This window comes from Colobus angolensis, unplaced genomic scaffold (assembly GCF_000951035.1).
Source record: "Colobus angolensis palliatus isolate OR3802 unplaced genomic scaffold, Cang.pa_1.0 Scaffold226, whole genome shotgun sequence".
Taxonomy (NCBI): Eukaryota; Metazoa; Chordata; class Mammalia; order Primates; family Cercopithecidae; genus Colobus; species Colobus angolensis.
This window is the reverse complement of record NW_012115444.1, coordinates 4,343,867-4,358,660: the sequence shown is the minus strand read 5'-3', so window position 1 is coordinate 4,358,660 and position 14,794 is coordinate 4,343,867. Positions and strand designations below refer to the sequence as shown.

The window sequence follows — 14,794 nt, the reverse complement described above, 5'->3', positions numbered from 1 at the left end:
AAAAAAAAAAAAAAAAAAAAACCAAGAACAAATATTAGGCATGGTGGTGCCCCGCTGTGGTCCCAGCTACTCGAGAGGCTGAGGTGGGAGGATAACCTGATAACCTGAGCCCTGGGAGGTAAAGGCTGCAGTGAGCCGTGATTATACCACTGCACTCCTGCCTAGGTGACAAGAGTAAGACCATGTCTCAAAAAAAGATGGTTTGGGGATCTAGGAAAGAGGGACGTTGGAACCATGGTGCTGTATCTTTGCAAGACTCTCCTGAAAACTTTAGAGATGTGTTTGTCTCCCATAATTTATTTCTATGCAACAGCCTTGGGTTGAGACCAATTTAGAAAAATCTTAAGCGTGGCCGGGGCACGGTGGCTCACGCTTGTAATCCCAGCACTTTGGGAGGCCGAGGCAGGCGGATCATGAGGTCAGGAGATCAAGAGCATCCTGGCTAATACAGTGAAACCCCGTCTTTACTGAAAGCACAAAAAATTAGCTGGGCATGGTGGCAGGCGCCGGTAGTCCCAGCTACTTGGGAGGCTGAGGCAGCGGAATGGTGTGAACCCGGGAGGTGGAGGTTGCAGTGAACCGAGATCTCGCCACTGCACTCCAGCCTGGGTGACAGTGCGAGATTGCATTTCAAGAAAAAAAAAAAAGAAAACAAAAAAAGAAAAATCTTCAGTGCATATTATTTATAGGGGAATTTTGAAATGGTTTCTCTGAAACCACTATTATTTTTCATATTAACAGGTAGTTTCTGAACTTTTTAAAACAAGTCCCAGCCACCAACAGCCCCCAACAGCCTTTTGGTAGAAGCCATTACCACTAGCATACAGCCAGTCAGCCAGTCTTGTAGGCTGATCTGGGCTCTGTTTCAACATGAATAATAAAAAACGATGTTGCCCATTAAAAAAAAAAAAAAAAAAAACTTAGCCGCATTTGGAGACAGCATGTTCTAGGATTCAACCCCAGAGGGAATTTTTTTGGTGCTGATATTAAATACCCCCTAAAAAATCAGGTTTATAATGAACACATAAAAGGCTTCATAATTAAACACTGGTTTAAATCACACATGTACAACATGCACCAACCTCCCATCTAGACATCAACTTACCCAACTGACTCTTACATAAGAAAATAGTATTGATACCAAGAGGAGAAATTTATGTTTTTTGTTTTTATTAAGTTTCATAATTATTTTAAGCTCTAGTAACTAAAAAGGGGGAGGAGGAAGATGATGCAGATTTTTTTTTTTTTTTTTTTTTGAGACAGAGTGTCTCTCTGTTGCCCAGGCTGGAGTGCAGTGGTGTGATCTCGGTTCACTGCAACCTCCGCTTCCCAAGTTCAAGCGATTCTCCTGCCTCAGCCTCCCGAGTAGCTAGGACTACAGGCATACGCCACCCTGCCCTGCTAATATTGTTGTATCTTTAGTAGAGACAGGGTTTCACTATGTTGGGCAGGCTGGTCTCAAACTCCTGACCTCAAATGATCCACCTTCCTTGGCCTCCCAACGTGCTGGGATTACAGGTGTGAACCACTGTCCCTGGCCAGATGATGCAGATTTCTCAACATCTGCAAACTTGCAACATAAATGGCCAAAAGCAAGGAAATTCCAAGTGCATGCTTACATTCCATTTTTCCTTGATACTTTTGGCCTGGTGATTTATTATAGGATTTCAGATGAGTGTGTTCTATTAGCTGCCATATGTACACAAAGCACTAGGGGACAGACTGAGGACCAAGGGGACAGCTGACCCTTGAATGTCTCCACTTTGGGGATTCAGTTTGAAATGGTTGGTTTGTGAATGGTAGGAGGAATCCTTAGCCTATGCACTGAGCCTGTCAGCTTGGGAGATGACCATTCCCAAGAGTGGAGCCTTACTCCCTGGAGTCCATAGAAACCCTTAAAGCTGTTAGGCTTTCTGTTTCCTGTAGGCCACAACTGTTCCCTTCAGGGAGCTGTAAGTGTCTCAAGTTTCAAAGGTTGTCATGACGAGGTTATCTAAACCTCATGGAATCTTCCACCCTTTCCAAGGCTGACCTTGTAATACGAATCACTTCCCACCTCCAACATAGAACCATGTTATTAGCCAGGTGTATTTTTTCTCATTAACTCTATTTGGGGTTTTTGGTTTGAATTTTATTGTTTTCATTGCTTTTACTTTTTGGTGTTTTCAATATGAAGCAGTGAACTCAGTGGAGATAGAAAGCATGATAAATTCCCTCTAGTTGAATCCACTACATTCAGATAATGGGATTGCAAGTTGCATGGTGAGAAGCTAACATTTAACATACTAAGCAGATCGTAAAATGTCTTCCTAGAAAAAAAGTCCTTTACTTTTTTCTGCCTAGCTTTCAAAGACTTCCTAAACCAGTTTTACAGCCCGAAGCATGGGACTGCAATATAACTCCAGGTCTACATCATAGAAACTTCAATGGGACTGAGTATCCCCCATTGCCCTGCCTCAAACTATAGCTCCCTAAGAAACTAACAGTTAGAAGCAATTTGCCTTTTTCCCTTGCCATACTCATTTTTCTGTATTTTTATGTCATATATAAGCTCAAGAAACCAATGATGATTATTAATGTAGAACAAGAAATGGTATTTGTACTGGAAAAGGCAGCTACTAGAACAAAAATAAAGAAAAATAATGATGACAAGCAAAGACTCTTAGGTATAACACATCCCTAAAATTCAGGGTTTTTTTTTAAAGGATTTGAGGAAACATACCTATGAAATAGGTGTGATTTCTTAAAACTTTTGTTACCACATATTCCTAAACCAGCATCCTCAATCTTACCCAAAGATGTTAATGTGGCAGACACTTCTCTCTCTCTTTCTCTTTCTTTCTTTCTTTTTCTTTCTTTCTTTCTTTTTTTTGAGAGAGTTTCACTCTTGTTGCCCAAGCTGGAGTGCAATGGCGTGATCTCGGCTCACTGCATCCTCCACCTCTGGAGTTCAAATGATTCTCCTGCCTCAGCCTCCTGAGTAGTTGAGATTACAGGCGCCCACCACCACGCCCAGCTAATTTTTGTTTTTTTACTAGAGACAAGGTTTCGCTATGTAGACCAGGCTGGTCTTGAACTCCTGACCTCAGGTGATCTGCCCACCTCGGCCTCCGTAAGTGCTGAGATTACAGGCACCTCTTTTCTTAACAGAGAAGAACAAAGTTCAAGGGATGAGATGGAAAAAGGAGGGGAAAAAGACCGGCTCAGTACAACTGTTTTGTGACTGCTCTGCTAAGACATGTCAGGGCAGAATGACAGCAGTTTTGAAAGGGCTTGTCAGTCAGCTGGGTCACAGACAGAAAGTTAAAATGACCTCTTAAGGTCAAAGTTTACATGGCTACATAATGCAGATGGATCGAATTGGTACCCACAACTTCTGTCAGTAGGGTCACATAAGGAGTATCTGTCTCATTGACAATAATTTATTTCGTTGAACAGCAAAGCTATATTTGTGGTGGCACAGACTGTCTGAATTTTGACAACTTCATTTTGGGCTTTAATAGAAATGTAGTTTGCTGCAACCTAGAAGGACTTAGTCTCCTCTGTCCCTCAGGTAGACAGGCTGCCAAGAAATCTTCATACTTTGTCAGTATTTTAGCATTGTCTGCATGTCATCTGGCCTGAGTAGAAATTATTAACACTTATGCATTGCTAATCTTCAGTACATCATATTGAATACACTGGGAAGGGGTTTGCCCTCTTAAAGAAAAGCAAGGAGTTGCAATAGGTTCATTGTTTGTTGTTAACATGGGGTTGGTTGAATTTTTGAAAGAGAAATGCTTTAAAAAAATCTTTCTCAGGAGTATCATAAAACACAACATGTAATTTAAAACCCATTTGGATAATTGACTGATTTGACAAGAAGACAACCTTAGAATTAAACTATATATTAGAATCAAGGAGTGATATGATTGTATACCATCAGTACATAACACTGCTATTTTGATAGGTGTCTCATAAGGGACTGAAGCGAATATGCATATTTCCCCTAATGTTTCTGTAATTTAGATTTCTTTGTTTAGAGCCATGATTGGGGAGTAATAAAGCTTTACAGAAACTTCATGAGCTGATTGACAAGCCTGTTTTCAAGTAAAACTGCTGTGTGGAATATTTCATTTCATAGCAAAATGTGTCAGTGTGTTTGGTTTTCTTCTGACTGTCTTTTGAAATATGTTACCAGGTTTCATCAGAGCAAGAAAAAGAACAAGAGACTTTAAGCCAGAAAAGCATCCCTGAGCCTCTCCCAGCAGCAGACATGAAGAAAAAAATAGAAGGGTATCAGGAATTTTCAGCGAGGCCCCTGGCGTCCAGAGTAGACCCAGAGAAGGACAGCGAAACAGACCAAGGTTCCAACAGTGAGAAGGTGGCAGAGGAGGCGGGAGAGAAGGGGCCCACACCTCCACTCCCAAGTGCTCCTCTGGCCCCGGAAAAAGATTCAGCCTTGGTCCCTGGGGCCAACAAACAGCCACTCACCTCTCCTAGTGCCCTGGTGGACTCAAAACAGGAATCCAAACTGTGTTGTTTTACAGAGAGCCCTGAAAACGAACCACAAGAAGCATCCTTCCCCAGCTTCCCCACCACACAGCCACCACTGGCAAACCAGAATGAGACGGAGGATGACAAACTGCCTGCCATGGCGGATTACATCGCCAACTGCACCGTGAAGCTGGACCAGCTGGGCAGTGACGACATCCATAATGCGCTCAAGCAGACCCCAAAGGTCCTTGTGGTCCAGTCGTTTGACATGTTCAAAGACAAAGACCTGACTGGGCCCATGAACGAGAACCATGGACTTAATTACACACCCCTGCTGTACTCTAGGGGCAACCCAGGCATCATGTCCCCGCTGGCCAAGAAAAAGCTTTTGTCCCAAGTGAGTGGGGCCAGCCTCTCCAGTAGCTACCCTTATGGCTCCCCACCCCCTTTGATCAGCAAAAAGAAACTGATTGCTAGGGATGACTTGTGTTCCAGTTTGTCCCAGGCCCACCATGGCCAAAGCACTGACCATATGGCGGTCAGCCGGCCATCGGTGATTCAGCACGTCCAGAGTTTCAGAAGCAAGCCTTCGGAAGAGAGAAAGACCATCAATGACATCTTTAAGCATGAGAAACTGAGTCGATCAGATCCCCACCGCTGCAGCTTCTCCAAGCATCACCTTAACCCCCTTGCTGACTCCTACGTCCTGAAGCAAGAAATTCAGGAGGGCAAGGATAAACTCTTAGAGAAAAGGGCCCTTCCCCATTCCCACATGCCTAGCTTCCTGGCTGACTTCTACTCGTCCCCTCATCTCCATAGCCTCTACAGACACACTGAGCACCATCTTCATAATGAACAGACATCCAAATACCCTTCCAGGGACATGTACAGGGAATCGGAAAACAGTTCTTTTCCTTCCCACAGACACCAAGAAAAGCTCCATGTAAATTATCTCACGTCCCTGCACCTGCAAGACAAAAAGTCGGCGGCAGCAGAAGCCCCTACAGATGATCAGCCTACAGATCTGAGCCTTCCCAAGAACCCACACAAACCTACCGGCAAGGTCCTGGGCCTGGCTCACTCCACCACAGGGCCCCAGGAGAGCAAAGGCATCTCCCAGTTCCAGGTCTTAGGCAGCCAGAGTCGAGACTGTCACCCCAAAGCCTGTCGGGTATCACCCATGACCATGTCGGGCCCTAAAAAGTATCCTGAATCACTTTCAAGATCAGGAAAACCTCACCATGTGAGACTGGAGAATTTCAGGAAGATGGAAGGCATGGTCCACCCAATCCTGCACCGGAAAATGAGCCCACAGAACATTGGGGCAGCGCGGCCAATCAAGCGCAGCCTGGAGGATTTGGACCTTGTAATTGCAGGGAAAAAGGCCCGGGCAGTGTCCCCCTTAGACCCATCCAAGGAGGTCTCTGGGAAGGAGAAGACCTCTGAGCAAGAGAGTGAAGGCAGCAAGGCAGCGCACGGTGGGCATTCCGGGGGCGCTTCAGAAGGCCACAAGCTTCCCCTCTCCTCCCCTATCTTCCCAGGTCTGTATTCCGGGAGCCTGTGTAACTCGGGCCTCAACTCCAGGCTCCCGGCTGGGTATTCTCATTCTCTGCAGTACTTGAAAAACCAGACCGTGCTTTCTCCGCTCATGCAGCCCCTGGCTTTCCACTCGCTTGTGATGCAAAGAGGAATTTTTACATCACCGACAAATTCTCAGCAGCTGTACAGACACTTGGCTGCGGCTACACCTGTAGGAAGTTCGTATGGGGACCTTTTGCATAACAGCATTTACCCTTTAGCTGCTATAAATCCTCAAGCTGCCTTTCCATCTTCCCAGCTGTCATCCGTGCACCCCAGTACAAAACTGTAGGCTCAGCTCTGCCCAGCAGTCCAAAGCGGCATGGCCAACAGAGCTTCACTCCTTACCCAGGAGTGCTGGCTTATAGAGTTAGAAGGCAGTATTTCTTCTAATCTGAGGCTACGATCAGTCCCAGCTTTAGGGGCCCAAAGGGGAGGTGAACATGCCTGATTTTTGTGGCACAGCTCTAGCCTTGGCTGGTCAGTCTTGACTCCCTTCCAACCCTGATGCCCAGGCACCTCCAGATCATTCACTTCGCACGTGGGCCTTGTGAAGGGATTTGTGAATATCCAGGAAGAACTCAGAGGACCCCATCTGAGTTCGGATGGTCAGGAAACAATCTGGGCAAATAAGAGGCAGGCATTTCAAAAAACGGGCAAGGAAGACTGGCAAATAGATGCCAAGGGATGCCCCTCTTTTTCATAAAACTCTCCAAGGTTCAATCAATGCAATGTATAGTGAAACTTCAATAGATCTTTCATTTTGACACTATTAAACAATCCAGAGAAGTAAACACTGTTAAATTGACTGTGTATATTTGCTTCTTAAAACTACCCGTATCACTGTTTGCTCACCTAATTTATATACAGGTAGTTCCATTTTCTCCCAGTTCCTTCTTGTCTCTTTTTTTTTATTATTATTAAATGGTATTGCTTTTGTTTGCAGGTCTTTTTGTTTTTGTTTTGTTTTCGAGGCTGACTGACTGTCCTAGTTGTTGATGTGTGTTTGTAATTTTTCCACATCTTATTTTGAGCAGCTTTGGGTGGTAAAGTTATTGTTTACAAATTGAAGCAACTGATTCTAGTGGAACAAATGAAAAAGAAACAGTCAAGCACACAATAGTGCAAAGAACGTTCCTTTGTAGATCCGCAACTTAAGGATTTTGTTCCTCATAAATGGCATAGTTGAAAGAGCTTATACACTGCTTACCCAGCCAAATGCTTTGCTTTGAAGTATTGGGTTCTGTGAAAATATTGAGCGTTGTACTTACCTTATCTAGGCTGTGAAACTGTCCTACATACCAGAGGAATCATAAAAACAAAAACCTCACTGGCAGCAAGCTGCCGAATAACAACAGAGTCTAGAGGACATATTTGTGGGCTGCACAGATATTTTAGGAATTTCAGAAATTAGAACGGGAGCCAAAATGATTTACATTGGTGTTGGCACTGATTCTTTTAAATGATCTGGGAAAGGGGGTTGGGAAGAGGATGGAGCTCAACTGGCCAGAAGAGGAGCAGCTGCAGTCCTGATAGCTTCTCTAGCCTCGGTCTTTTGAGTAATAAGTAGTCACGTTGTTTTCATCCAGTTGGTTTCCTGTCATTCCCAAGAAGAATCTCCCAGGCCACATCTTTGAGGATAACTGACATACTGGATTAGCCTTTTCAAAAGAAAAGTCATCCTCTTTGGGTTTATGGGGCGTGAGTTTTGTGTGTGCACACACACAAACTTGTAAGGTGGTTTGGGTCATGTTTTTAACCACCTGGCAACACAGTCCGCTTTCTGGTTTCTTTTATTGTTGGAAGTAAATGGTCAAGCTGCTCAGGCAGTGAAAAGATGTGGAGAATGTCCGTTGTCATTCTTGCCACTGTATTCCATTTGCTACCGAGATGTAACATTAAGGTGGACACATATTCTAACTGTATTAATTAAAAGTCAATGGATACAGAGAGTGGATTTTCTCCCCAAGTCCCACCCCTGCTGAAGACCGCTTGGATGAACTCCCCAGCCCACTGTGCCCCTCCCGCAACACTACCAGTAGACTTTAGAACCATAGCTAACTAAGTCTTTTACCTCTGAGATACTTAATTCTGGGAAAATTGATGACAATTTTCAACTTCTAAATAGGTAACTTGACTGCAAAATAATCAAAACTGATAAAAATGAAACTGCGGCTCTTAAACAAAGCCATGCATGCCGTGCATTTGTATTGAAATGTCTCCATGATAATGAAGCCAAATACTCAATGTAACATACTTAATATCCAAAGGTGGAAACAAAAGAATGTAGAGATCCAGTGTTAAGAGTTCCATTTGCTTCAATTAATTATTTACCTTCCTGTGGAATTATATATATATATATATATATTTAATAGAACCATAGATAGACTAGTAGAATTTAGATTATAAATGTGTGAGTGCAGATTATCCTGCTATTGCACAAGCTAGAGGGGGGAAAAAAATCTCAATTCCAGCTGGCAAGATGCTAGCCATGACACATATAAGAAAGTTGCACTAGATTGAATGGTCACAGAATCGGAGGACATGGAAGAAAAAGGAAACTTCGGTGGTTCTGCAGCAGACATGGGCTAGATCATATGTGGTTTCTATGAGTTCGCGTCTCAAAAAAAAAAAGGGGGGGGGCATCTGTCCCCAGTGGAGCTCACCTATTTGGAATATGGGGCATTTGTTTTTTCCACTGCTATGATTTCAGTCTGGTTTCATCATGTTGGAATTCGATCACACCATTTCAAACAATGTTAACATAGTCCAGCTTTTGTTTTTCTCATCTCTTCCGAGAGGAGACTCACTGTTTCTGTCTGAGGAAGCTCATACCCTCGGCAAAACATCAGGACAAATAAAGAGAAATGGGGGTATGCATTCCCAACAGAAGCAGTGTGTTGTTTGTTTTAAAACTCTGAACAGAGATCTTGGAAATCTTTCAAAAAGACCATTGAATTCTTCATTGGCTGAGAACGACATTTTAAAATGTCTTAAATAAGGCTTTGTTTGCATTGTTTGAGTTCAAGGGGCCTTATTATTGAATGGAATTGCACAAGCCTTTCTTTGTGCAATTAAACCTTTGTTATTGGTAGTTCTGTAAAGGAAACTGTGGAATCGAATTGGCAGTGGAGTCATAAATCTATTTACTGAGTGTGGCTTCCAAGAAATGTTGCAATTCAAAATGCACTAAGTCTGTGATTTACTGGAGATTTGGAGATTCTAAATAATATTTTAAAAAAACTTTTCCATGCAACTTCTGGTTTAATGTTTGGCAACTCCACATGATAAAAAAAAAACAGCCCAACCGAGTTTCGGAATTAAGTATTCTTCTAGTAAGTGATTCAAACTTGTAATATTTGCCACAGGACTGACTTATTTATTTACTAGCTAGAAGCTCTTAAGTTCACTTGTTTATCAGGGCATATACAAAAGGGTTTGTTAAAACTCAATGTTAACTTTACAACTTTCTGACCTGGTGCATGAATTCTCAAGTACTGTATTTCACTGTGTTGGTGTGTCTGATGGAAATTTCGAGGTGGTCCCAGAAAAAATATTTTATGTAGTGTGCCTTCAAAGAGAACCATTTATTTCTCTTCACTTATCGTCCCACAAAGTCACATTTGGTGGTGGTCAGCCAAGTCCCATCTGGTCTAGTTTTACTCTTGTCCCAATTTTAAAGAGAAATGGGAATGAGTTTGCCCTGGTGAGACCCACACCATTGCAATGATTATCTTGAGCACTTAAAGTCCAGTGTTGGCTGTTAGTGTATTTGATATTCTGCCTGTCTCCTCATGGTTGAAATATGTCTGAAGAATAGCAGCATAATCTCTTGGCTGTTTATACTTTTTTAAACTTTTCCTGTGTTGTAAATATTGTATACTTTTGGTGATTCCAGCTATGTAACCTCTATGCTCTGTAAGGTGATTATTTGTATATAGCAACATGGCCCAGTGATATTATATAGTTTCCCAATGGAGAGGTTATTGAGTAACCTTTGCATTAGTTTAAACACTACCAGAAGAATGCTGAGCCAACTATAAACACTCAATTTTGTATGTTTTCCAAATTGTACTTATTACTGCTTTTGATACTGTATTACGTGCCAATAGTTTCCCAATCACATAGCAGGCAAGAGATATTTTGTACTTTTTGATCCACTGTAATATTTAATAAAAAATGTTACTATCTGTTTCCTTTTGGGTGTGAGTAATCTGTCACTCTTCCTGAGGAGCCTATGGCCTCCCCAGAAGACTTTCCACCCCATCTGTCTAAATTGGATGATAACAATAATGATGGCAATGTCTGTAGTTCACCAAGGACCTAGTGGGTGCCAGTTGGCAAATATCTCTTATCTTCACAAGCTCATGTAAATATGGTTATACCCATTTTACTTAGGAGAAAACTAAAGCTTAGAGAGGTAAATCAACTGGTCCAAGATCACCCAACAGATGGCAGAGTCAGGATTTGAAGCCAGGGCTCTCATCTGTGTACTTCCTTTGTATACCATCCTCCTCTGCTGGTAGGATAATCACAAAAGTTATTTTACTTATTTATTTATTTATTTTGAGACAGAGTCTTGCTCTGTCACCCAGGCTGAGTACAGTGGCTCGATCTCAGCTCACTGCAACCTCTGCCTCCCAGATTCAAGTGATTCTCCTGCCTCAGCCTCCTGAGTAGCTGGGATTACAGGCGCATGCCACCACGCCCAGCTAATTTTTAAATTTTTAGTAGAGACGGGGTTTCACCATGTTGGTCAGGCTAGTCTCGAACTTCTGACCTCATGATCCGCCCGCCTCAGCCTCCCAAAGTGCTGGGATTACAGGCGTGAGCCACCGCACCCAGCCAAGTTAATTGTTTTTTATTCAGTCAACAAAGATTAACTCATGCCCCAATTGCCAGGCGTAGTATTAGGAGCTGGGAATACAATGGTAAATAAAATATTGTCTCTGGGAGCTTATAAATCTTATGGGAAAGAGAGTTCATCAAATAGGCATTCCTATAAATTCAAAACTTCAGTGTGATTGAGTTCCAGGAGAGAGGAGTTTGAGGAGTAAAATGACACACAAAGAGGAGTTGGTGACTAAAGTGACTGGCTGAGTATGGGAGGGAGGGCATTGGCAAGAGGGTAGGTCAAGCACAGGGTACCACATGTGCAAAGGTCCTGAGGCAGGAACGAGTTTGGCTTATTAGAGGAATTGAGAAAAGCCTGTGGGGCTTGATGGCCTTGTTGAAGGAGTGAGGTTAGAGTGCATAGCAGGGGCAGGCGGGTAGGTCCCAATAGAACAGATTGATTTGATCAATTTTGTCTTTATCCTAAGCAAGAAAGATTTGTCTTTTTCAACATCACCCTCTGGCTGTTGTGTGAGGGGAGCTTAAGAGCAATCTAACATCAATGAGGTGGTGGTCATTTCAGTGGGGTGATGGAAGGTGAGGGTGGACACATTTCAGAGGTACTTAGAAGGAGGAATGAGCAAACATGGTGATGAATTAAATGGGACAATTGATGGAAAGATATTCAGGAAGAGGAGTATCTGGGAAAGCGCTGCATATTCTGAGGTCTGCATCTTTTAATCGTAGACCTGGTGGTGATGGACAAAGATTTCTGATCTTTTGTTCCCTTGACCTCTGCCTCCAGCTTCCCTTGGCTTTGCTCAGCTTATCATGAGTTGAAATGAGGTATTTACAAGGCAACACCCTATGCGCTCCCTTCTTAATGAGTCCTAGAGAGGAAGGAGAGGTGTGGGGAACAGGATTTGGTGAGTGCCTTGGCTTATGGTCAGGGTGGCTTTGATAGACAGGAAAGAGTAAGATGCTAGCAAGCATGTCACCACAACTCGGAGGAGAAAAGAAACATGTATTTTGGTAAAAGCCATGGGATCCTTTTCCTCATCATTACTGACTCTCCAAAGGACCCTGCCCGTGCACATCAGGGTCAGCAGGAGTTGCTGCAACATTTTAGGAGCCTCACCCTCTTCTTGCTGGCTGTCATTCCTTAGCTAATCCTGCACCCGACAAACACGAGAGGAAACCCCAGCCCCATGGTCCCCTGGCCCTCATTCTGAGTCATGTGTATTTCACCATATCATGTGACTTGCTGTGAGTACATCAGAAGAATGTTCCTCCACCTGTGACACATTCAGCATTTGCAGATCTGATACAAGATTCCTATGCAACAGGAAACATTGTAAGTTAATCCATTCTTGCCAGGCGCTGGCTGGCAGATATTGTTGGAGAAGAGGTGCTTTTGCTAAAGATGTCACTCATAGAGCAAAAGCAATGACAAGTCCAATGTCTATTCTAGGAAAGTGGCCAAAGTTAACAAATGTTTTAGGGCTGATAGTGACCAGAAAATAGGTGATATTTATATCAACAAGTATGTAAGTGGCAGAAGGTGGGAGTGGGGTCAGAGGTGACCTCTGGCCAGGAACAATGTAATCCCAGCTACTCAGGAGGCTGAGGCAGGAGAATCACTTGAACCAGGGAGGTGGAGGTTGCAGTGAGCTGAGATCGCACCATGCACTCCAGCCTGGGCTACAAGCAAAACTTCATCTCAGAAAAAAAAAAAAAAAGGAAGTGCAGCCTTCAAGATTGACCTAGGGAATATACTAAATCACATTAATTTGGGCTTCACTAATTCAGAATTCCTGAATTTTGGAATCTCCATGGTAATTCTCAGGATAAATAACATTCCAAAGCACTTGTTTAACCTGCTCAGAAGAACAAATTATTTTTAATCATGCTAGCCATAGCCACAGGCATTCAGCCTGCTTTAGTAACAACTAGGTGATCTGTTCCCTGAGGCACCTGTACAAGAACTACTAGTACTTTTGCGGTGGAACTACTACTACTTTAATTATTGGTGAAACTCCCTCTAGAACAGAGGTGTTCATTAGAATTTCCTGGGGTGGTGGAACTGTTCTATAATTTAGAGTTGTCCAGTATTGTAGCTAATAGCCAATGTGGTGACTGAACCCTTGCAATGTGCCCGGTGTGAGGAAACAACTGACTCTTTAATTCTACTTACTTTTTATTCATTTAAATTTCAATAGCCACATGTGGTTACTGGTTATTCTGTTGGACAGCACAGCTCTCGAAAGGCCAATTGGTCAATATGCATATATGGATAGACCCAATGACAGAAAAACCAGTATCTGCACATAAACTTTAACCTGAACACTAAAGCAAATGACGTTGTTCCTCTTTTTAGCAAAACTTTATCTGTTGGGGTGACAATGGCTTTAATATTTTTCATTCAAGATTTATACATCATATAAATGTATACATCTTATAAAAATATTTAGCCAGTTAAATGCTCAATAAACTAATCATTTAGAAAGCATTAAGATAAGGCTACTCTTATGGTATCTTTTAACCCAGCCCTGCCGTTTGTGTTAAATCTGATTGTGTGAGGCTTGAATGCAACTTCCAGAAAGTCTGTGAAATATTAGATGTGGCCATGTTCAAGCCATCCTTCTTCACTCCATGGTAATTCAACATTTATCCATGGAGACTGGGAGGGCATTCAGTGTGAGGAACATTATGGCCAGATAGGTAGAGGGGGACCTAGGGACCAAGTGTGGAAAAACACGCAACCAACATATTTTTAGTGTCTTGGTCCTAATTCCTCAAACCTGGGTTTGTTACTTTATTTCTCCTTTACACATAATGATAACAACAACTAATGATACCAATGACAGCTCTATATGTGACAAACAATATTTTAAATGTTCGTTTGGTATTAATTTATTTGATCCTTATAACATTCCATCATGCAGATACTATAATATATTCCTACTTTACAGTTGAGGAAAATAAGGAATAACTGAGCTTTTGATGACCAATCAAAATAGGCAGTACCTGCCCATGGCATTAGAAGACTCTTTCTTGAAGTTTGTTCTTACTGTGCAGTTTCTTTCTTTTTTATACCCTACTCCAACCCTGAAATTCAAGAAATCAGCACAAACACTGAATCAGAGCACCCTAAGGTTTTTAAATAAATCAATGAGGGCAAAAAAAGAGAAGACATCAATAGACAGTACTAGGAAAGTAAAACGAATATAATAGAGACTTTTAAAATTATTAGAGGATGATGTTAAGTTTAAAAATTGGAAAAGATGAAAAACTGTTGCATAAAAAAATAGAAATTAGCAATATTTTCTCAAGAAGGAACATAAAAGTCATAACTAAGAGATTTTTCAGTAGTCAAATATGTCCCCACAAAAAACACCAATCCCAGATGGCTTTAAGAACTGTTTCAGAGAATTGAAAAAGAGGAAAATCTACAAAATTCTTTTTATGAGTTTATTTTGACCTTATTACCAAAATTCAAAAAGGATAGTGAAAGAAAGAGAAAATACAGACCCATTGCACTTATAAACCAGATGCAGAAATCTTAAGAAAAATTTCAGCAAATTATAAAAGTTTATGCTTATACCTATTTACATCTATTTGCACACATACAGCGCATGTGTATATGTGTGTGTGTGCACATACATATACAAAAATATAAAAATAAAATTTGAAAGTTATTGAAATATTACAGAAAAAGAAGTTTATTCTGAAAATATAAAGATGGTGAAATATTAGAAATTTTATTCATGAAATAATATGTGAAGTCACGTAGGAAAAAAAATTTGGATCCAAACCTCAAACAATACACAGATGCATAAAGCAAGTCCTTGGAGACTTACAAAGAGACTTAGACTCCCATACAATAATAATGGGAGACTTCAACACT

General features: G+C 41.8%; 1 protein-coding gene across 1 annotated transcript in view; it reads left to right on the top strand.

Annotated features, from left to right (window-relative positions):
- ARID5B (AT rich interactive domain 5B (MRF1-like)) overlaps positions 1-10,250 on the top strand; it is a 197,674-nt gene extending 187,424 nt beyond the window's left edge. The window contains exon 9 of the mRNA XM_011944118.1: positions 4,181-10,250. Within this exon, the coding sequence (XP_011799508.1) occupies positions 4,181-6,346 (2,166 nt within the window). The 3' untranslated portion in view covers positions 6,347-10,250. The remainder of the gene's footprint in view (positions 1-4,180) is intronic.
- Positions 10,251-14,794: the final 4,544 nt, after the last annotated feature.